This window comes from Balaenoptera borealis (assembly GCF_965194805.1).
Source record: "Balaenoptera borealis genome assembly, chromosome: 5".
Taxonomy (NCBI): Eukaryota; Metazoa; Chordata; class Mammalia; order Artiodactyla; family Balaenopteridae; genus Balaenoptera; species Balaenoptera borealis.
Window position 1 is genome coordinate 73,360,392 of NC_138862.1, and position 22,607 is coordinate 73,382,998.

The 22,607-nt window shown below is 35.3% G+C and overlaps 1 protein-coding gene across 4 annotated transcripts in view; it reads left to right on the forward strand.

The window, feature by feature from the left end:
* Positions 1-22,607, forward strand: part of ACAP2 (ArfGAP with coiled-coil, ankyrin repeat and PH domains 2) — a 162,763-nt gene that overhangs the window by 46,700 nt on the left and 93,456 nt on the right. For all 4 annotated transcript variants that reach the window (XM_082393183.1, XM_082393182.1, XM_082393180.1 and 1 more), the window contains exon 2: positions 16,988-17,045. In XM_082393183.1, the coding sequence (XP_082249309.1) occupies positions 16,988-17,045 (58 nt within the window). The remainder of the gene's footprint in view (positions 1-16,987; positions 17,046-22,607) is intronic.

Here is a 22,607-nt window from a genome sequence, read left to right on the forward strand (position 1 = left end):
CAGCAAACTTGAGCAGAAGGTAAAGAGAATTCCCATGTCCCTTCGTCCCCACGTACTTACAGCCCCCCCCCCCCCACTATCTACATCAGGCACCAGGGTACCTTTGTCACAATCAAGAAACCTACATCGACGCATCATTATCACCCAAACCCTGTAGTTTACATTAGGGTTTGCTCGTAGTGTTGTACATCCTGTGGGTTTTGACAAGTGAAGAAAGACATGCACTCACCGTTGTAGTGACATACAGAATAGTTTTACTGCCCTAAGTATCCTTTGTGCTCTGCTGATTCATCCTTCCATCCCCTTGACCCCTGTCAACCACTGATCTTTTTAATGTCTCCATAGTTTTGCCTTTTCCAGAATGTCATATAGTTGAAATCATACCATATGTAGCCTTTTCAGATTGGCTTCTTTCACTTAGTAATATGCATTAAAGTTTCTTCCATGTCTTTTCATGGGTTGATAGCTCATTCCTTTTTTTTAAGTACTGAATAATATTCCACTATCTGGAGGTACTACAGGTTATTTATCCATTCACCTACTGAAGGACTTCTTGGTTGCTTCCAAGTTATGGCAATCGTGAATAAAGCTGCTATATAGATGTATGTGCAGGTTTTTGTGTGGGCAAAAGGTTTCCACTCATTTGGGTAAATACCAAGGAGCACAATTGCTGGATTGTATGGTATGTATTATAAGAGTATGTTTAGTTTTATCAGAAACCCCGAAACTGTCTTCCAAAGTGGCTGTGCCATTTGCATTCCCAGGAGCAGTGAATGAGAGTTCCTGTTGCTCCACCTTCTTACCAGCATTTGGTGTTGTCAGTATTCTGGAGTTTGGCCATTCTAATAGGTGTATAGTGGTATCTTGTTGTTTTTTAAAATTAATTAATTAATAGAGGTATAATTGATCTACAACATTATATGGTTCAAGTGTACAGCATAGTGATTCACGATTTTTAAAGGTTATAGTCTATTTATAGTTATTATAAAATATTGGCTATATTCCCTGTGCTGTACAGTATATCCTTATAGCTTATTTATTTTACACGTAGTAGTTTGTATCCCTTAATCCCCTACCCCCCCATTGTTTTTTTAATTTGTATTTCTCTGATCACTTATGATGTGGTGCATCTTTTCATATGTTTATATGCCACCTGTATATCTTATTTAGTGAGGTGTCCAGATCTTAGGCCTGTTTTTTTAATTGGGTTGTTTGTTTGCTTATTGTTGAGTTTTAAGTGTTCTTTGTATATTTTGAATAGCAGTCTTTTATCAGATATGTATTTTGCAAATACTTTCTCCCAGCCTATGATCTGTCGTTTTATTCTCTTAAGCAATATTTACTTTTAAATAAACATCAGGCACTTTTGTTTGTGGACTATAATTTTCTAATTAATTGATTAGTGTCCTAAGATAAGAAATCTTGGTTGTGATGTAGCCCACCAAATAAAATAAGACAGAATCAATAAAATTTTAAATCAATAAATATTTCCAACTAAAACTAGTTACAAAGAGAACAAAGCTTGAGTGCTTTAACGTCTAAATTTATGTAGAACTCCCCTCTATGGAATATAATAAAAATCACATTTATTCAGCTATTTTCTTCACTACTTATATTGTTGAAACAATTTCTTTCCATTCCTTAGTATATTTCAGCCATGAATATTTTTTCTTAAATATTTAAAATTGAATCCCCTTCCATCACTCTGTATCGTCTTATCCTGCCTTTTTAAAAAGTGCTTATACTACCTGATACAATATGTGTACATATTTGTTGATAGTCTTAACCCCACTTAGATTTCTTTATTGATTGTCATAACCTGTTCCATGAGAACAGAGATTTATTTTATTTTCTACTGTATCCTACCTAAGTCCCTTGTATAGTGTCTGGCATCCAATAAATACTAAAGAAATATTTGTTGAATGAATGAAAAACTTACTTATATTTTAATATGCAAAGCTTAAAAAAATTACTGCTGATTTCAAAGGCAGTTGTTATGGCCTTAATTTGTTATTATCCCCAAGATTGATTTTACAAAGACTTCTCACACCTCAAAAGGGCTTAAATCTCTGCTCAGTACTACTACTCAGAATTTCAAATTTCATATTCTGAGCAACAAGTTATGCTACCTTAATCGAGTATGCTAATTCTTATTTTTAAACCAACTATAGATTTTTGAGTGGTTGGTCAGTGGGTCTGTGTAGTCTGTGATGTAATCCTTTACCATCATCAAGACCCAGCTTTAAAACAAATTTTGCCATCCAATATGAGTTTAAATGCAACATAATTATGTTAATTATCTGTAAATTTCTTGATGGTTTGACCTAGAAATTTGAAATTGGCTAGTACTAGGAATATGCCAGTCACAGGCAAAAGACTACAGGTTAGAGATTATCAAGGAAAGAATTAAGTAAAATGCATATGTCTTTTGATGTGAAGAAATTCTTTTAATTTATTTTCCAATTTTTTATGGTGGTAAAATACATATAACATAAAATGTACTATCTTAACCATTTTTAAGTGTACATGTCAGTGGTATTAAGTACATTCATATTATTGTGCGACTATTATCACTATTCATCTCCAGAACTCTTTTCACCTCCCAAAAATGAGACTCTGTACCCATTATATAATAACTCCCCATTTCCTCCTACCCTTAGTCCCTGGAAACCACCATTTTACTGTCTCTATGATTTTGACTAAGAATCTCATGTAAGTGGAATCATATGATATTTATCTTTTTGTGACTAGCTTATTTCACTTAACATAATGTCCCCAAGTTTCATTCATGTTGTAGCATAGGTCAGAATTTCCTTCCTTTTTAAAGCTGGATAATATTCTATTGTATGTACATACCACATTTTGCTTATCCATTCATTTGTTGATGGACACTGCAGTATTTTCTCCTAGTCTTTATCCAGATGATGGATGCTACCTTAACAATTGACATGAAGGGAATGACTTTCTCCTTCAGGGGAACCCTTGTCCCTTTTAGGAGTGTGGTTCTATTCCTGTAGGTTTAAATAATATATCTTCATCAGAATATAACAAAGCCACATATCCATACAATAAATACAACTTTAGTGTCAGGGTGTTTCCCTAAGAAACACACTTTTTACTTTTCTTCAGCATTGTTGGAAACAGTAATAATAGGTTTTTTTTTTTTTTAACATCTTTATTGGAATATAATTGCTGTACCATGTTGTTAGTTTCTGCTGTATAACAAAGTGAATCCGCTATATGTATACAGATATCCCCATATCCCCTCCCTCTTGTGTCTCCCTCCCACCCTCCCTATCCCACCCCTCTAGGTGGTCACAAAGCACCGAGCTGATCTCCCTGTGCTATGTGGCTGCTTCCCACTAACTATCTCTTTTACATTTTGTAGTGTATATATGTCCATGCCACTCCCTCACTTCGTCCCAGCTTACCCTTCCCCCTCCCCGTGCCCTCAGGTCCATTGTTTACGTCTGCGTCTTTATTCCTGTCCTGCCCCTAGGTTCTTCAGAACCATTTTTTTTTTCTTTTAGATTCCATATATATGTGTTAGCATACGGTATTTGTTTTTCTCTTTCTGACTTACTTCACTCTGTATGACAGACTCTAGGTCCATCCACCTCACTACAAATAACTCAACTTTGTTTCTTTTTATGGCTGAGTAATATTCCATTGTGTATATGTGCCACATCTTCTTTATCCACTCATCTGTTGATGGACACTTAGGTTGCTTCCATGTCCTGGCTATTGTAAGTAGTGCTGCAGTGAACATTGTGGTACATGACTCTTTTTGAATTATGGTTTTCTCAGGGTATATGCCCAGTAGTGGGATTGCTGGGTCATATGGTAGTTCTAATTTTAGGTTTTTAAGGAACCTCCATAGTGTTCTCCATAGTGGCTGTATCAATTTACATTTCCACCAACAGTGCAAGAGGGTTCCCTTTTCTCCACACCCTCTCCAGCATTTATTGTTTGTAGATTTTTTGATGATGGCCATTCTGACCGGTGGGAGGTGATACCTTATTGTGGTTTTGATTTGCATTTCTCTAATGATTAGTGATGTTGAGCATCCTTTCATGTGTTTGTTGGCAATCTTATCTTCTTTGGGGAAACAGTAATAATAGTTTAAGGTAGTCACTAGAATGTTAAAGCCAAGGGTGATTTCTATTCCCAATGCACTAATGTACATATGATTTCTTTTTATTTTAAAATATTATGTGTTTTACAAGAAAAAGTTTATGTGTTAAGTGTATTTTTATTTTTGCCCTTGAAGGTAGTGACTTCCTGTGGCTGACTGCATCAGAGTCACTGGGAGCTTATTAAAATTACACATACCTCAACTGTGCAGGTTAAGGTTATGTCAGAGTGAGTGGGATAGAGATCTAGGAGTCTGTATTTTGACATGCTTGTTATTTGGTCAGAGATAAGTGTGGTTCCCATTATTCCAGGAGACTTTCTTAACTGGCATCTTTCTATGTTCTAGCTTTTAGTGTATGTCATATACACGTGTATCCCACTCCTTATGGCATAAATGAAGACAAATTCAAAATAGACTTGTCAGCAGTTATTTTGAGACTCCAGTAGAATTCCTTTACAAGACAAGTTGTTAGACACAGATTTAGATAGGCTACAGGTCATAACCATAGAACAAGTAAGATTTATGTCAAGCCATTAAGTCTGTAAACGTTTAAGTAGTAGTTTGTATTTCTTTCCCCTTGAATTGTGTTAAACATGAAATGCACTGAACTTGTATGGTGTCTTAGTTTATACTTACTTGGAAGTGTCACATTAGCAGTTTTATGAAAGTATGTACATTTTTAGTTCTCTGAGTTAAGTCATTTGATGTCTTAGAATGATTAGTTTCCTGTTATTTAGTTGGTAATATTAGGTATCAATGTGCAGCCAAGATGCAATAGATCAACCAAGTGTTTGATAAGCATCCATTGTATCTGTAGCCATTATGAATCAGTGGATTAGGTAGAGCTAGTGGTGAACTACAGAATATGAATAAATGCTCAGCTTAAATACACATATTACCAAAACTGTACAGTCTCTTACTTAAGTTGCACCATCTCCTTTAGAGTATAGGATTGTTAAACAGGAGGATGAGGACTTGCTGATAGAAAATAAAATCTGAGGTATAAAGATTCCTGGCTCTTCAGCAATATAGTTAATATGATTGCATTTAAGACTGCTGTTGCTAGATTATTTAAACAAAGATAACCTAGACTTCCAGTTTTGTTTACTGCAGAAAGACAAGATTAGCAAGTTTGTGGGACAGATTTATAACCCATCCCTAAGCAGTTAATGAAATTAATTTAAAATTATTGATCTTGTGTATATGTGTTGCTTTTAATTTCGAGAATTTATTAGCAAAGGGTAACAGTAACTGTAGCTATACAAAAAGAACCGTAGAATTGGAATGCAAAATATCCCAACTTTATAGAAAGAAAAGAAAGTACAGATCTTGGTGCATAACTTGTCTCATGGAGAGTTAGAGCTAGGTTAGCAGTCCTTGTATTTGTAGGAGTTAGATTGTGTTTAATATTATGAGTGGCAATAGAACTTTTGCCCTGGACTTCCTGAGAAAGAATAAGAAGGTTTCTTTTTCATATAATTAATTAGCTTTAGCTTCTAGGAAGAGATTGAGGATGGAGAAGAGTAGAGGGGAACCTAGCTACTTGTCTTCCTTGTTTATTGTTAATATGCATTTTCAGAGTTTCTAGTTGGGAATTTTTTTTTTCTTATTTTAGTTTCAGGTGCGTTATATTCCTAGAAAAATTTCCAAACGTCTGTTTTAAAATTTTAAAGTAATTCCTTCCGTAGGAGTACACCCTTGGTTCATCAAAATACCAGAGTAGAGGTGTTTTTCAACATAAAAAAATTATTTTTCAACCATTTTGACTAGTCATAAAATTGGTGTTTATTCTCAGCCCTTATCTTATTTGATCTGTTAGTGGCTTTTGACAGAGTTGATCACTCCTTCCTCCTTGATATGCTTTTTTCAGTTCCCTTTTACACCACACTCTCGGTTTTCATCTTATCTCATTAGTTGCTTCTTCTCAGTTTCTTTTGCTAGTTCCCCTTGTTCTTCCTGACCTTTGATATCAGAGTGTCCCAGACCTCAGTCCTTAATCCTCTTTTCTGTCTTCACTTTTTTTGATAATGTCCGGTGGCATGGCTGTAAATGCTATCGATATGCCCATGATTCCTAAACTTGTACCCCCAGTTCAGACCTCTAAAATCCAGACTCTTATATCCATCCACCTATTTGATGTCACTGCTTATATATCTAATAAATATTTCAAAGTCAAGTCCCAAACTGAACTCCAGATCTTTTCTACCCAAACCAGTTCTGTCCATAGTCTTCTCCATCTCAAGTTGGCTGCAACTCTATCCTTTTGGCTGCTCTAGCCAAAAACTTTTAATTCATCTTTGATTACACATCTATCTGCTCACTGGCATACCTGTGCATATATATGCTCATACTTCACATCCAGTCCATGAGGAAATCCTCTTTAGTTTAAGCTACTTTCCAAATCCTCTATTACTCCACATGCTAGAGGATTATATTGTGAAAAAAATTCCCATTTCTCTCAACTTTAAAAGAAATTATAGGTATTGTAATGGTTCAGTAAAGGTGTATAGGCTCCTCCTTTTATGTGGAAAGAACTGTCTTTTTCATTGTTTCATTGTAAATCTGATTTTGAGGTTTATGGAATTGTTTGTGTGTTCTTTTTTCTTTCGTTTTTTTCTAAAGACTTTTAAAATAACACCTGTATGAGGCTGGAGAGGTTATGGCAGATTGGAATAACTAAAGTCTGGAATTGTAATTATAATTGGAAAAGGAATTGGAAAGTTACACATAAATACATGTACACTGCAATGCATGTATAACCACCATAAGTGGCCCTGGGCCCCAGCTTACATAATTGTTTTAAATGCTGCATCTTTCCATCTGTCCAGTAAACAGGTGTTTTACTTGTTAACTAACTGAACTAGGGATATATAGCTAAAGGAATCATAGTCTTTGCTCAAGGCATCTCAGTTTGGACATCTAGACCAATAGTTGAATTATTTTGAGTGCCAGGTGCTCTATTTGAAGTGAACATAGGGTGCTTTGTGGAGGAGGTGGTGGTGGTGGTGAGGTGCTCATTCCACTGAGGAGTAGAAGGGGCTTCAGTGTCACAAGTTTACTATCCAAAGATGGTTTATAGTGTGAACATTGTCTTCAAAACCCTGAGCCTATTTATTATGCTCTTAAATTTGTATTCTTCTGCATCCTGTTTACAGATCTTATAAAATTGCAGCATTTTAATGGAGCTAAAATACTATGTGAAGTGCTTTTCTAAACACAGCTGCTCTACTTTCTTTTTTTTTTTTAATAAATTTATTTATTTATTTATTTATGGCCACGTTGGGTTTTCGTCGCTGCGTGCGGGCTTTCTTTTTAGTTGCAGAGAGCAGGGGCTACTCTTCGTTGCGGTGCGCGGGCCTCTCGTTAAGGTGGCTTCTCTTGTTGCGGAGCACGGGCTCTAGAGCACAGGCTCAGTAGTTGTAGCGCACGGGCTCAGTTGCTCTGTGGCATGTGGGATCTTCCCGGACCAGGGCTCAAACCCGTGTCCCCTGCATTGGCAGGCGGATTCTTAACCACTGTGCCACCAGGGAAGCCCCTGCTCTGCTTTCATTAAACAGTTCTGACATTCAGCAATTTGCCAAGGTTTCTTCCACTTTGATTCTGTGATTCTGGGGTTGTTGCTCATTTCCTCTTAATATTTTTTCTATTTATTATTTCATATTACTATTTTATATTCATCTCTTAATACAATACATGCTATACCATGCAAAAAGGTGCCATGCAAATTGTAAAACACAGAGAAGAGGTAATGCAAAATTATTTTAATTATGTATTAAAGTGAATTTTTTTTTTTGTTACTGGAGGAGTCTGGGAAAGTTATAGATGTGATTTGTCTATCAGTCTCTGATATGTTATGGAGAGAACCCTGAAAGGCCCAGTATGTAGTTACCTCACCTACCTGCTCTGATTTGCAGAGGATAACCTGTGTCTTTAGTATACCATTTCTATTTCCTAAAAAGGGTAATGGGGGAACAGCCATGAAAAGGAACATGGCAGGTCTCCGATTATAATTTTTGACAGTGGTATCTGGGCCTGGCCCTAGATGTCCCTACCATCTTGTTTCTTTCTCTCATTGTGAATCTGCTGATAGTCCCATCTTATTTGAAAGCCTTGGTCATCCTGACAGTGATATCAGTCTCAGTGTCCTTTTCTCATAGAAATCTTCTCTTCCTTTGTTATGAACCATGAAGTTTACAGAGCTTCTTCTCTCTATATCACCTGTGACACTCCACTAATAGAATAAGCATTGCGGTTTAACTGCTTTGGTTGAACATATGCTCTTAATCCTCTAAACAGTAATAGTAACTACTTTATTTTCCTGTTATGGCAATGCCTACTACAGTGATAAGAATTCTTGGGACTGGACTGCCTTTGTAGAAAGTCAACTTAAAAAAATTTATTTATTTTTTAAGTAGACCTGCCTGAGTTTGTTGTGATTTCAAGACAGAAATACTTTCTTCTTTAGCTTTTATTTTTCTGGGCCCAGTTGAAGGCAATATTCTATAGTTCGTAAGTTTGTAGTTTTTTTCCCTTAATCCTCTTTTTTTTTTTTTTCTCATGAAAGTGACATTACCCTTCTTTAGATGACTAGTGCTTTCATTCTAGCTTTACATCCTCTACTGTGAAAACTGGAAGGGACTGTTAACCAGTCATATGTCACTTATTGATCCCAACATAATAGATGGGCCATCCCTTCTTCCACTACCTTCTTTTATGGCACAGTAGAATGAAGTTAACTCCTACTGCAATTAGGAGTAGCATATGCACCTGCTTGGATATGCCAACTCCCTGGACAAGAAATTCAGCCTGTTAGAGGACGGTGAAATGGAAATATGGCTTTCTATTGACTTTTTGTGAGAAAAAATATAAAATAATTTTGTATCTGATCAAAATAAAACATTACTAGTATTTCCTTAGACTAGTTTCCTGTAAATAGTGAATATTTGCCACTGCACATGATAAAAAAATAACTTTGTGTATAATTCCTATCTGCTATGCAGAGCAACTTCTGGAAGTGACTATTGAAATTATGTCCCTGTTGAGACAATCTGGAACTCTAGGAACAGAAGATCCTGTACTTCTCCACTTTTCCCGCTCGCTATTCTCTATGTAGGATGATCTGGATAATATTTTAAGAGTGTTCCCTTTTTTTAATGATGAGCTTTGACTGATAGGGTTCTTGAAGCCTGAGTAATGACTTGAGAGTGTGGTATTCATTCACTTAGACCTAGTACTTACATCTGGATCTTGGGCTGTGGTTTGGTTGCCTTTTCAATTACGCTCTTTTCTGGCTTCAGTGGTTTTACTTTGGATACTGTGTATTGACAAGGGAGAACTTGAGAAGAGAGGAGGTATGTGTTCCTTTAACTAACTTTTAAAAAATGTTCTGTTTTCTCTGAGAAATGGCAGAATAATGTTTACAATCTTTAAAAATGAAATATAATGGAACTCACTCAGAAAAATACATGTGTGAACAGAAGATACATTTTTTCCCCAAAATGTTGAGCTGAACAAAAAACTTAAAAAAAAAACAACCCACTATTTTCATCTATGTTCATTATCTTTTAAGAAGCTTATAGAGGAGGCGTTTGAAAGGGATGAGTGAAACAATATAAATTTTGGTGAGGGTTTTCATGGCTTACATTTTTTTTCTTTTATTCTCTAACTCTGTTGAAAGTGTGAATGAGGGCCTGAAGGAAACCTTGCTTGGGAGAAGATAATCAAATCCAGGTTCTTGCTTTCCTTTGAATGCTTTTTCCAGAATAATAGAATGTTATTATCTGGAAGTGATATTAAAGATGATTCAGTCCATTCGTCACTTTTTATGGATGAGAGAATTGAGGTCTGGAGAGATTCAGAGATCTTTCCAGGGACTCATATTAGTTGGTAGAGGGTTAGACTAAAATTTTGGTTTCCATTTCTAGTCTGTTTTTCCACGATTCTTTTTTCCATTAACAGGACTGAATTTCTCATGAATCTTGCCAGTTTTGCTTAGTTGACCAATCTGAGCGAATAGGAGTAGTTAACATTTCTAGCATACTATGTTGCATATAAATGTTTCTAGCAACATTTCTAGCATATACTTTTTTTTTTTTAATTTTATTTATTTATTTATTTATGGCTGTGTTGGGTCTTCGTTTCTGTGCGAGGGCTTTCTCTAATTGCGGAAAGCGGGGGCCACTCTTCATCGCGGTGCGCGGGCCTCTCACCATCGCGGCCTCTCTTGTTGCGGAGCACAGGCTCCAGACGCGCAGGCTCAGTAGTCGTGGCTCACGGGCCCAGTTGCTCCGCGGCATGTGGGATCTTCCCAGACCAGGGCTCGAACCCGTGTCCCCTGCATTGGCAGGCAGATTCTCAACCACTGCGCCACCAGGGAAGCCCCTAGCATATACTTTTAAAAGGAGAACGTCCTTTTAATTTCACTGAGACTTCCCAGAAATAAAGGCGGAGACTTTTTAAGAAGGCGGCTTATTATTATTATTATTATTATGTAATTTTATTGAAGTATAGTTGATTTACAATGTTGTGTTTAATTTCTGCTGTACATCAAAGTGACTCAGTTATATGTATTCTTTTTCCTATTCTTTTCCATTATGGTTTATCACAGGATATTGAATGTAGTTCCCTGTGCTATACAGGAAGACCTTGTTGTTTATTAAAAGGTGGCTTACTATTATTGTCTAATAAATATATATTCAGGGCCTTAACTCCCCCTGGTACTGATTGCAGTGTTGGTTCTCCTCTGTTTGTAGGCTCTTAGAGGAGTCAGATAGAACCAACCTTGATAACCATAGAAAACCTAGAGGATTTTCAAATAAATTTTATTATATTCTCCTGTGGCTAGATTGAAGTTATGAAGAAGTTAGGAGAAGACTCCAGTGTGTATTTGACATGTAATTTTTGTAAGAGGGCAAAAGTATTGAAGTGTTTTAAAGCAGTTTGGACTTGCTGTTTTATCTGCTGATAAAAGGCCTGTTGTAAATTTTTTGTTCCTTTTTAAACCATTTCAAATTCTTGTTGGAAGTATGTGATAACTTAATCTTATTACTGCTTTCTTCTCTTTTGGCCCCATGAAATGAAAATGAAAAGAAATTGTGTATTTTCTTTAACACTATAGATGATTATAGCTAACATTTATTGATTACTTACTGAGTGTCAGGTACTGTGCTAAGGTTTTCATATGTATTTAAAAATTTATTCTCATACATCCCTATGGGAGATACAGTTATTATTACCTGTATTTTGTAGATGAAATTGAAACACGAAGAACTTGTTCAACATTACATAGATAGTAAGAAGTAAAATATGGATTCAAACCTAGACAGTTTTTTTAAAACTCCATTCCATTCCCTCTCAACATAAAAAGGTATTACAGAGACCCAATTATAAAGGGCTCAGAGCTTATTGAACAAAATAAGGGGAGGCCATTCACATTACAAAATGATCTAATGAGGGATTTCTTTTAAAAAAGTAAGTTTCCAGGGTGTGTCATGTTTTTTCTGGTCAAAATCCCAGAGAGAGCCATCTCATTATATGGGGAGTTTGGTCATCTAGTTTTGCCATCTGTTGAGTTATAGGGCTACCCTTGGATCAGTGAGCTATCCCTGATCCTGCCATTGTCCTATCTTTGCAAAGAATAGCCCAGCATTGCCCACGGTGGATAAAGCTGTTGAGCTGAAAGAGTTGGATGGGGATGGTAGGTCATGATAGACATATAGGCAACTCCTCTGAGTATCTAAATGGTTATTCAATTTATATGCAGCCTTTGGGAATATATCTATTATATAAAACAAGGACCATAGATGTTAGTTTCAAAATCTGTACATTATAGTTTGAGTATTTGTTTGATCTCTTTCATTATTCTTTGGGAGGTAGTTATGACAGAGCCTCAGATCCATCTTTAATGCTTTGAGGATATCTATGTGCTTAATAAGTGATCTTGAGTATCCTGTAGTTGTGTTTTAGATTGCATCATCATGTGACCTAGTCTTAGATTATCCATTCCGTTTTAAGCATATTGTCAAAGCTGAAGTGGAAACAGTTTTTTTTTTAAAGGATCTCAAATGGATGGGTAGAATAATTCTTTATCATACCTCCTGTTTCTTTCAAATAATTTTCTTTTATAAAGAAAATGTAATGCTCATGTTACACATACTATTTAGTTATTCTTATGGATAAACTTGTAAAAGCAGTGGTTTAAAAAGTTGATTGTAAATCAACTATACTTCAATAAAAAAATAAAACAAAAACAAAAACAAGTTTATTTCTACACCAGGGGTGTGTAGTTATCTGGGTGGGGAGAGTTCTGTGTTTGTGCTTTTCATAGAGCTTTATTTAATTCACAGCCCAAAGTGATCACCATGTGATTAGAAATGTCTCAGTGTTAGTACTTGCTGCTAGATTTTTTCCTATTCTAGTTTTATTATTTATTTTTAGTTAACTCTTTTGTGAGTTGATCTGTGATGCATGAATAGATAAAAGAATGAAGTTATTATTAAAAATAAAGTGACCCTAACAACAAGGTCCTACTGTCTAGCACAGGGAACTATATTCAGTATCCTGTGATAAACCATATGGAAAAGAATAGGAAAAAGAATATATATGTAACTGAATCACTTTGCTATACAGCAGGAATTAACACAGCATTGTAAATCAACTATACTTTAATAAAATTTAAAAAAATAAAGTGACTGTTTCCCTGAAATCTGGGCTTATTCAGTTTCTTAGGGTACAGCCAACCAGACCTGAGTCCTAAAAATTATTTTCTTGTATGTAGCTCATGTATGAAAAAGCGTTTTCATCCATGTTCTTGTATCTGATATTCATAGTAAGGAGTCAGTAAACTTTTTCCATAAAGGACCAGATAGTAGTAAATATTTTAAGCTTTGTAGGCCATATAGTCTCTCTTCCAACTACTCAACTCTGCCACTAGGGCGTGCAAGCTGACATAGACAATGTGTAAATGGATGAGCTTGACGGTGTTTCCATAAAACTTTATTTATGGACACTGGAATTTGAATTTAATATGGTTTTCATGTGTCATTAAATATTATTTTTCTTTTGTTTTTTTCCAACCATTTAAAAATGCAAGAACCATTTTTAGCTCATGTGCTATGTGAAAACAGGTTACGGGACAGATTGCCTGACAGGCTGTCATTTGCTGACCCCTGCTTATAATAATCCTGTGAGACTTAGCTGACTGCTTTCTGTTTTTTTGCCCTTTATTTTACCATCTTTTAACATTATTTTATATTATTCTTATTTTATTACTTAATCATGTGTTTTCTTTCATTGTTAATGTGTGTGTAACTTTTAAAATTTAATAATTTTAATTACATTTTAAGCTATGGAGTGTAGGGTCTATAATATTGTCCTCTTTAATGCCTTGCACATTTATACAAATTATATGCTCAATAAATATATATATTTTAATAAATTTATTTATTTTATTTATTTATTTTCGGCTGCATTGGGTCTTTGTTGCTGCGCGTGGTCTTTTCTCTAGTTGCGGTGTGCAGGCTTCTCACTGGTGGAGTACAGGCTCTAGGCGTGCGGGCCTAGTTGTGGCTTGCGGGCTCTAGAGCGCAGGCTCAGTAGTTGTGGCTCACGGGCCCAGTTGCTCCACGGCATGTGGGATCTTCCTGGACCAGGGCTCGAGCCCGTGTCCCCTGCATTGGCAGGTGGATTCTTAACCACTGTGCCACCAGGAAAGCCCATATGCTCAATAAATATTTGAGAGAGTTGGAAAGGAATAATATCTGTCTTTCACTATTTGAAGGATTGTTGTGTAGATTGTTTTACTTATTGATGTATATATTAAAAATTTGTTCCAGGATAGTTGTCTTGCATAAGGAGTAGAAGCAATAGGGAGGCAAAACTCATCTTAGAATGCAGGGACTAGAAAGGAGAGAAAGAAGCTCCTATTGATTGTGTTCTTTGTGTTGTAGTACATACATACTCTGGTCAGTGATATGTACAGTCCCTCATTCTTTACAACTCTTTTAAATAGGTATTTGTTTACTCAGTTTACAGATGAAAAAACTTAGATAAAATACCTTAGCCTTAGATAAGTGAGTGGTGGGACAGAATTTGAACTGAGACCATGTTCTGTCCATATACTTTTCTTTTTATACCAAGGAATATTCAACAATTAACCAGGCTGCTTTAGACACTAGCTACTTACTTATTGCTACAAGTTTTCACACACATCTTAGATGACCAAGGACAGAGATTTTTTTTAGAGAAGGTGAAATGTTGAATTGAAGAACCTCTGTGATAAACTTTCAGATTCTCAATATGTGATTACAGTGAGCTTTATTTTAAAATGATAGGCAAAACACATTTTACCTGTTAATTTTATACATAAACTCTTACCTCTCTCTTTTTAAAAAATATTTATTTATTTATTTGGCTGCGTCAGGTCTTTGTTGCGGTACGCAGGCAGGCTCTAGAGTGTGCGGGCTCAGTAGTTGAGGCACGTGGGCTCTAGAGTGCATGGGCTTAGGTGCCTCACAACATGTGGGATCTTAGTTCCTCTACCAGGGATTGAACCCACGTCCACCTGTATTGGAAGGTGGATTCTTAACCACTAAACCACCAGGGAAGTCCCTCTTACCTCTCTTTAAAGAAAGGTGTTTAAAAGTGTTTCACAAATAAATTCGTAGTATTGCACAGTGAAATAAGATTGAGGAATGTACATGAAATTTCTATTAAACTATATGTTTAGTAGAAACCAATGATTAAATCAAATCTTAAGCTGATCGTTCAACCGATTTTCTTGAAGTTGAAGATTGAGTCAAGCTAAATTAAATGAAGGTTAAAAGTATAAATGGAGAGGTTTTAAATGGTTATAAATGGAGAGGGAATTCCCTGGTGGTCTGGTGGTTAGGACTCCATGCTTCCACTGCTGGGGGCCTGGGTTCGACCCCTGGTCAGGGAACTAAGATCCTGCAAGACGTGCGGCGCGGCCAACAACAAAAAAAGTATAAATGAAGAAAGTTTCTGAAATTGTGGAGTTTCTTTCTTGACTCGGCAAACATTTTGAGTCTCTGTACTACTACCAGGAGCTCGAACTAGTGAGAGAAGTGGACAGGGATAGAGCTTCTAAGAGGACCCACTTCCTAGGAAGGTGATGTCTGAACTTATTTCTTTTCCCCCTTTATTAGCTTTAAAAATTATTTAAAAACACATAGTCATTGAAAGTATTAAAACAATCTAGAAGTATAAATCATAAGAAGTGTAAATCCTTATTTTCACTTTCTGCCCTCTGATCCCCATTCTTCAGAGTTATAGTTAGCAGATTGGTAAATATGCTTCCAGATTTTTTCTTATGCATAAACGAATAGGCTCCCCACCCCACCCCCCCAAAAAAACTGGGCTCACACTATATGTAATTTTGTAACTTGTTTTTCCTCCCTTGTGATGGTCTGTAATGTATACGTTTCCATCTCAGTAGAGACAGATTAATCTCATTTAAAAACCTGCTGCCTCACATAATAGGATGGAGTACCATCATTTATTTACATTATTTCTCATTGCTGGACATGTAGGTTTTAAATCTATTTACAAAAAATAGATATCCTTGTACTAATATATTTGTTTTCTTTTGTGAATTAAGTTTTAAACGATGAGTAACATAGAGGCAGGTGAAGAGAATGAGGATTAATGTGAAGGGGAAATGTTTTCTAGGCTAAGGGAACAATGTGTACTTTGAAAACACTGCTGAAGAAAATGACAAACTTTTAGTTAGGGGACAAGCATTTCTCTTTCTATGCTGTGGAAGTATAGCACCTCTTGTTTTCTTAACTGTGTGTTAGAGTATCTCATTTTATGGAATTGGCATTTCTTTACTGAATAATTTATGGTTACATAATTTTCTTATTTTGGAGATTAAAAATTTTTTTCAGTAAATGTTACCAGGTAGAGAAGTAGAACCACAAGCTGATAAAAATGGCATTCAAGAGGTCACACAGAGGTTATGTGGGTAGTTTTGGGAATAGAGCTTATATCTTAGCTATTTTTCTCTTCTTAACAGTGTCTAATTGAGAATTCTTGCCCAGAGTTCAAAATAGCTTTTTGGGTGGCTAGTCCCCCACTGTTATCCAATTGAAACAAATTTCGGTTGATTCAAAAAACAGGTATTGCAAAGTTGCTAGTTTATCAAGTAGTTGTCTTAAAATGGATAGATAGATGGCTTAAAGTAGATGAATAACATTTTTTACTCTTAAGTATAAAATCTTGTTATCCTTAAAAAGTTTTAGTTGCTGCTGTTTTGTTCCAAATTTCCAATTTTGGGATGTTGCCCTATAGGGCATATCAAGTACTACTTAGTGTTAGAATTTTATCATTCCCCTGACAAGGAAGAGAATCTGCTGATTTCTTTAAAAATACATTGGAAACAAAACGCTGTCTTAAACAAGGGTCATAACATCTTTCTGAACTATTTCTAAAAGTAAAAGCCTTTATTTTTGGTTGCCAAGGATGCTTTGCTGTTTGGTTACATGTGCTTTGTTGAATAGAAATATGAGTCTTTGTAAGGCTCAACTTTCAAAATTTCTTACTTGTTTTTAAAAACATATGCTTAATAGTTCTAATTAGTGTTATTAATTTGAATAACATGAATGCCTTGAGTAAATTAGCCTAATGTGTTCTCTCATTACCTTAAACAGTAATTGTATTATGTGTTGTAATACATGGTTATGAAGTATTCATACGTTGTTCTAAGGGAGTTATTACTTTATGTGAAGTGTAATTTTTTAGCATTCATATCTATTTTTTTACTTGGAGTTATTTTTCAAGAGTAAAGTATATGTTTAAACACAAAGTAACTTACTTTATGTTTAATTTTTCTAGGGCTGCTTTGGAAGAAGTAGAAGGAGATGTGGCAGAATTGGAACTGAAACTTGATAAGGTAAATTTTACTTTAACTTTTTAAAACATTAATTCTTGTTTTGCATAATGATTTGTGCCTGTAACACTAGATGGTTCAAGTGACTTCTTTTATCTCCGTGAGGGTAAATGCTAATATTATCCCAATATTATGAAGAAGTTGAGGCTAGAGACATTAAGTAGTTTGTTGAAAATTTAATCTAAGTGCCAGAGCAAGAATTTGAACCATGTCTGACTAGACATCTTTTATATTGTTGGACGGTTGTTTCCTTCTCTATCAAAAAGATTGCAATCTTTTTTGATGCTCAATGGATATCATATGTAACCTAACCACTCTTGTTTATACATTTGGGTGTGGCCATGTTCAAATATAAAATTTTAAATACTCCTTCCGTTTTTTAAAGCTAATGCCAGAAATGCTGAATATGTATTTAATAATTGATATTAAATGGTCATATTCTATGCAAGGGTAAATGTACATTGATTCCTATCTTCTGTATTAATTATTGATAATCTTTTTTTTTTTTTTGGCCTCTACCCAAGAAATGTTATCTGCTGTATAACAGAGTGAAATATGAGAATGAGTAAGACATGGCTTCTGATCTTAAGTAACCATTGTTCATTGTTAAAATTTTTGGAGATAAATGTGTATATTTGAATACCTTTTCTGAAAATAATTTCCTATTTATGTAATTACTATTATAAATGGAATTGTTATGTAAAGCAGTGCTTCTCAAACCTTACTGTGCATAGGAATATGTGGGGTTCTGGTGAAAATACAGATCTAGATTCAGTAAGTCTTGGTATCTGAGAGTCTGTGTTTCTAACCAGATTTTAGGTGATACCAATGCTGTTGTTCCATGGACTGCATTTTGAATAACAAGGATATAAGCTATATTAACTAGACTGATGGTTTTCAAATGTTTTGAAATCATGTAATTTATGTATATAATGTAAATAGTATAGAAACTATATAAAGCAGCAGTTATTAGTTATATATGTAAAACAAAATAATTTTAGAAAATGTTTAGTAATAAGTTATTTTTGTGCAGTACTCTGTAGTTTTCAAAGCACTTTGATATACAGTATGTTTTTGGATTTTTACAATAATCCTGTGAGGTGGGTAGGACAAGTGGATTATTTCCATTTTATAGATGAGGGTCCCACAGCCCAGAAAGTGAAGAGGACTTGCTTCAAATCACAGAGTTAGAAAAGGCAGAACCAGGGTTAGAATCCATCTGTTTTATTCTTAGTTCAGTGCTCTTCTTGTGCACCACTGTACTCCTGGATCCATGTTGAGGGAGCACATGCCACTTGGAAATTTTCTGAGGAACACTAGCAAGCTTCCAGGCAAGTGTTTTTAAAAACTAATGTTAGAATTTTTTGTAAGGATATTATTTTCAAGAACTTTATTTTCTATTTAAAATTATATATATATGGGATCATTGTTGTTGTTATTATTATTATTTTCCCCTGAGGTATTACATTTATTTTTAAGGACTCTGTGAAACAAAGTTTTTAAACCCTTAAGGTAGGCAGCAGAAGATGCAGTTTTGATTTTCTGGTAGGTTTATGAGAGTATATAGAAGGAGAAGGCTTTTTAAAGAATCACAGAGTAGTACAATAAGGATATCTATTCTCTTTGGGCAGAACTGCATCTAAATCAAACAAAACACTTTGTGTCGGGGGGACCTCAAAATTTAAAGTACCTAAACAGAATCCTCTTACAGTATTTTTGTTAATGATTTGCTTTTATGAGCAGCTATCTTTTTCCCACCCCCCCCCTTTATATCATTTGGTTGCAGTTGAGAGACTGGTAGAATCTTAAAACCAAAAGATTCAAATCTAAACCAAGTTGTCACAGTATTGGCATTCAGTACTAAGAACTCTAAATCCTTTCTAGAGTCCCTATTACCCGAAGGGCTACTCAGGGCATCATGGAAGCTTTGGCATCTTTTAAAATATCATCTTCCACCCAAGTAGAATTTCCATAGTTACTTTTATATTTCTCTAGTTTAAGATCTTGATCCCTTATACAATGTCCCTTTCCCAAATTCTTAAGCTATTATTGATCATTTTTACTTTAGAATTATGAGGAGTTACAATTAGAGAAGAGAGCCTGTGAGGAGCAAGAAATGGTTGTTATTGAAGGAGGTGGCATTGAAGGACTTGTGGAGGGGAGGGGTTGCCTAAAACTAGTTTACTGATTTCATAACTTTGTGCAGGGCCAGTTGTACCTGTAATATTGCAAATCACGGCAGCAACAGGTTTAACTAGCTTGATGACCTACCTAGCTTATATTTATTTTGCTTATAATGTATGCCACCAGTAGTTAGACTCTTTCTGGTGAGTAATGCTCCATGAATGGATGGCATTATTCGACTAGGTCCAATTATTTATCCATTCTGCCAGGTATTCTGGCATTGGCAATATCACAGAGCATCATAGTGGCCATCTAGATATAATTTCCCTATCTGTTGCATCTTCTCACTGGAATGCTTGTTCCTTGTTTGTTAAGCAGATACCCTTTAAATCACAGCTCAGGTACTACCAAACTTAGGTTCTTTTTCAGGTATTGCATTATTTCTTGCATCTTTACATTTCTTACATTTTAAAATTGTACTTCCATTTAAATTATTATAATATTATTGCAATTTTTGGTTTGTAGCGTAGTCTAGTAATTAAGAGCACAAAGCCTGGAGCAAGGCTTTACCACTTACTAAGCTGTATGGCCTTGGGCAAGTTCCTAAACCTTCCTATGTCTCAGTTTCTTCATCTCCAAAATGGGAAAAAATAAGAGTATCTATTATAGGGTTATTATGTGAATAAGATGTGCTAATACATGTTAAGTGCTTTGACACATGATAAGTTCTAAATAAATGTTAATGATGGTGGTGTCTTTTCAACAAACTATTAGAGCTCCTTGAAGACAGATTGTCTTTAACAGGGAAAAAGCCCTCATTTTACTCTTAGGTAAAAATCTTCCCTCTTTGTAGGCTTATGTTATTTAGTATAGCTGTCATCACTGTCATCTAATAAGGACTTTGACAGCTGGCAGAGTATCTGTCTATCACCCAGTCAGTCCTTCCCCCTGAATAGCTGCAGTGTATATGTGCTTCAGCTATATGACAATTTCATTTTCCCTCCAACGCCTGTGATAGTGACCTTTATTCTAATTCTGATACCTGTTTTCCTGGCCATATGCTGTGCCTTGTTGCTCAGAGTCGTAATCTCTGAAACTGTGGAATGCTCATTGATACCTTACTTTCTGATGTGAGTTTCCAGTCTTTCCAGTTCTCATCTTGGACTCCTCCTGCTTCTGTTTTTCAAGCTTATCTAAATCTCTAGTCTTTCAGTCTATCCGCTTCATATTTCAGATCCCTTTTTTATTCACTATATATTTTTTAAAATAATTTTTTTTATTGAGATAAAATTCACCTAACATAAAAAACCACCATTTTAAAGTGTGCAACTCAGTGGTTTTTAGCATATTCACAATGTGAATATACTACTTAATTCCATTACCCTGATAAGAAACTCTGTGCCTGTTAGCAGTCACTTCCAATTTCCCTCTCCCTACATCCTCTGTCAACCACTAATTTACTTTCTGTCTCTGTGGATTTGCCTGTTCTGGACATTTCATATAAATGGAATCATACAGTATTTGACCTTTTGTGACAGGCTTCTTTCACTTAGCATAATGTTTTTAAAGTTCATCCGTCTATGTTGTAACATCGCCAGTATTTCCTTTTTTATGGCTGAATAATATGCTGTTGTATGGATATACCATATGTTGTTTATCCATTCATCAATTGATGGACATTTGGGTTGTTTCCACTTTTTGGCTATTATGTATAATACTGCTGTGAACCCTTCCAGTCTACTCTTAACTTATCACATCATTATTTCTCTTCTGGAGACCTTCGTTTCCTTTCCATAACACCTACTCTGCAGAATACTGACTATACTTGTCTAACCATCTCTATCCTCTGTCCCATATCTGGGCTATAAAGCCCTACAGGAGAAGTTACACAATTGTTTGGTGAAACTAATTGGTGGAGCTACACATACCTGGGATTCATGATGCAAAGCAATTTTTCCGAGACTCAATCAGGTTATCTTACTATCTTTAGCATCTCTTATATTTCACTGTTTTCTCAAGATTTACCACCTTGCTCTTCATTCTTAGTAGAGGAACTTGTCTCTTACTTCCTTTTGGTGGGAACACCTTTATTTCTTGCTTTTAATCTAGAAACTTAACAGAATCTGTCCTTATTCCATTTTTTTTTCCCATTTGAGTGATAAAAATATCCCTTTTCCTATGTAATTCCAAACTTTAACTTCTCAGGACTTTGCTTTAGCCATCTCTCTCCTTTTCCTTCTCTACCACCGCATTATTTTAAGTAAACAAAAATGTTTGTTTCTCTTGAATCAAAACAAAACAAAACAAGAGAAAAATCTCACCTCTGACAAGGAATTGCAAATCTTTATCAAGTAATTACCATGTGCCGGTAACAGTTTGTGCTAAGATCTGTAAGTGCATTATTCTCAACTCTTATAGTAACCCTCTATGGTTTGATACCATTGTCATTGTGTCATACAGAAGAACCTGAAGCTTCTTGAGGTTGAGGTCTCTCCGAATCACTTAGAGCATTAAGTTTGGCAGCAGAATTTGAACCTAAGCCAACTGAGCCTATAAACCTGTTTTTAACCATAATGTTCTACTACCAACCTGTCTGTTTCTGTTTTTATGGAAACTTTCAATTTAATTATTTTTGAATTATTTAATTTGTTGAATAAGCAATATCACACATGTGGTACAAAATTCAAAGGTACAAAAGTGTACCCAGTGAAAAATTAGTCATCATCTAATCTGTATCCCAGAGGCGTATAGTGAACTAGTTTCTTGTGTGGTCTTCCAGAAATCTCTTAAGCATGTGAAAGATTATATGTATTTGTACTCTTCTCTCCACACTCCAACAAAGATATTAGCGTTGTTCTACATTTTGCTTTCTTAAAATATATAATTTAGATTTTATTCCTTATTATTAATTATAGAGCTGCCTCATTCTTTTTAATGGCTGATTGTATCTCATTTTATGGATATATCATAATTTATATATCCAGTTGCCTACAGATGGATACTTAGATTGCTACCAGTGTTTTACTGCGACTGCAACGAATGACTTTACATGTGTGTCATGTGCCTTATGTGCAAATATATCTGTATGATACATTTATAAAAGTGAAATTACTACATTAGAGGGCATGTATGTTTAAAATTTTTATAGCTCTTGCTAAGTTGCCTTTCATAGAAATTGTACCAGTTTACATTCCCACCAACAGTGTGCGAGAGTGCCTATTTCCCCATACCTACCTTCTCTAAAACAGCATGTTATAACATTTTTTGACCTTTGTTCTTCTATAAAAAAATAGTAATTTACCTTTCTTTTATTATGAGTGAGGTTGAATTTCTTTTCATGGACATACGTATATTTGAATTTTCTTTTCTGGGAATTACCTGTACATGTCTGTCTGCCATTTTTTTTCTAGTGGCTGGTTGGATTTTCAAAAATGAGTTGTA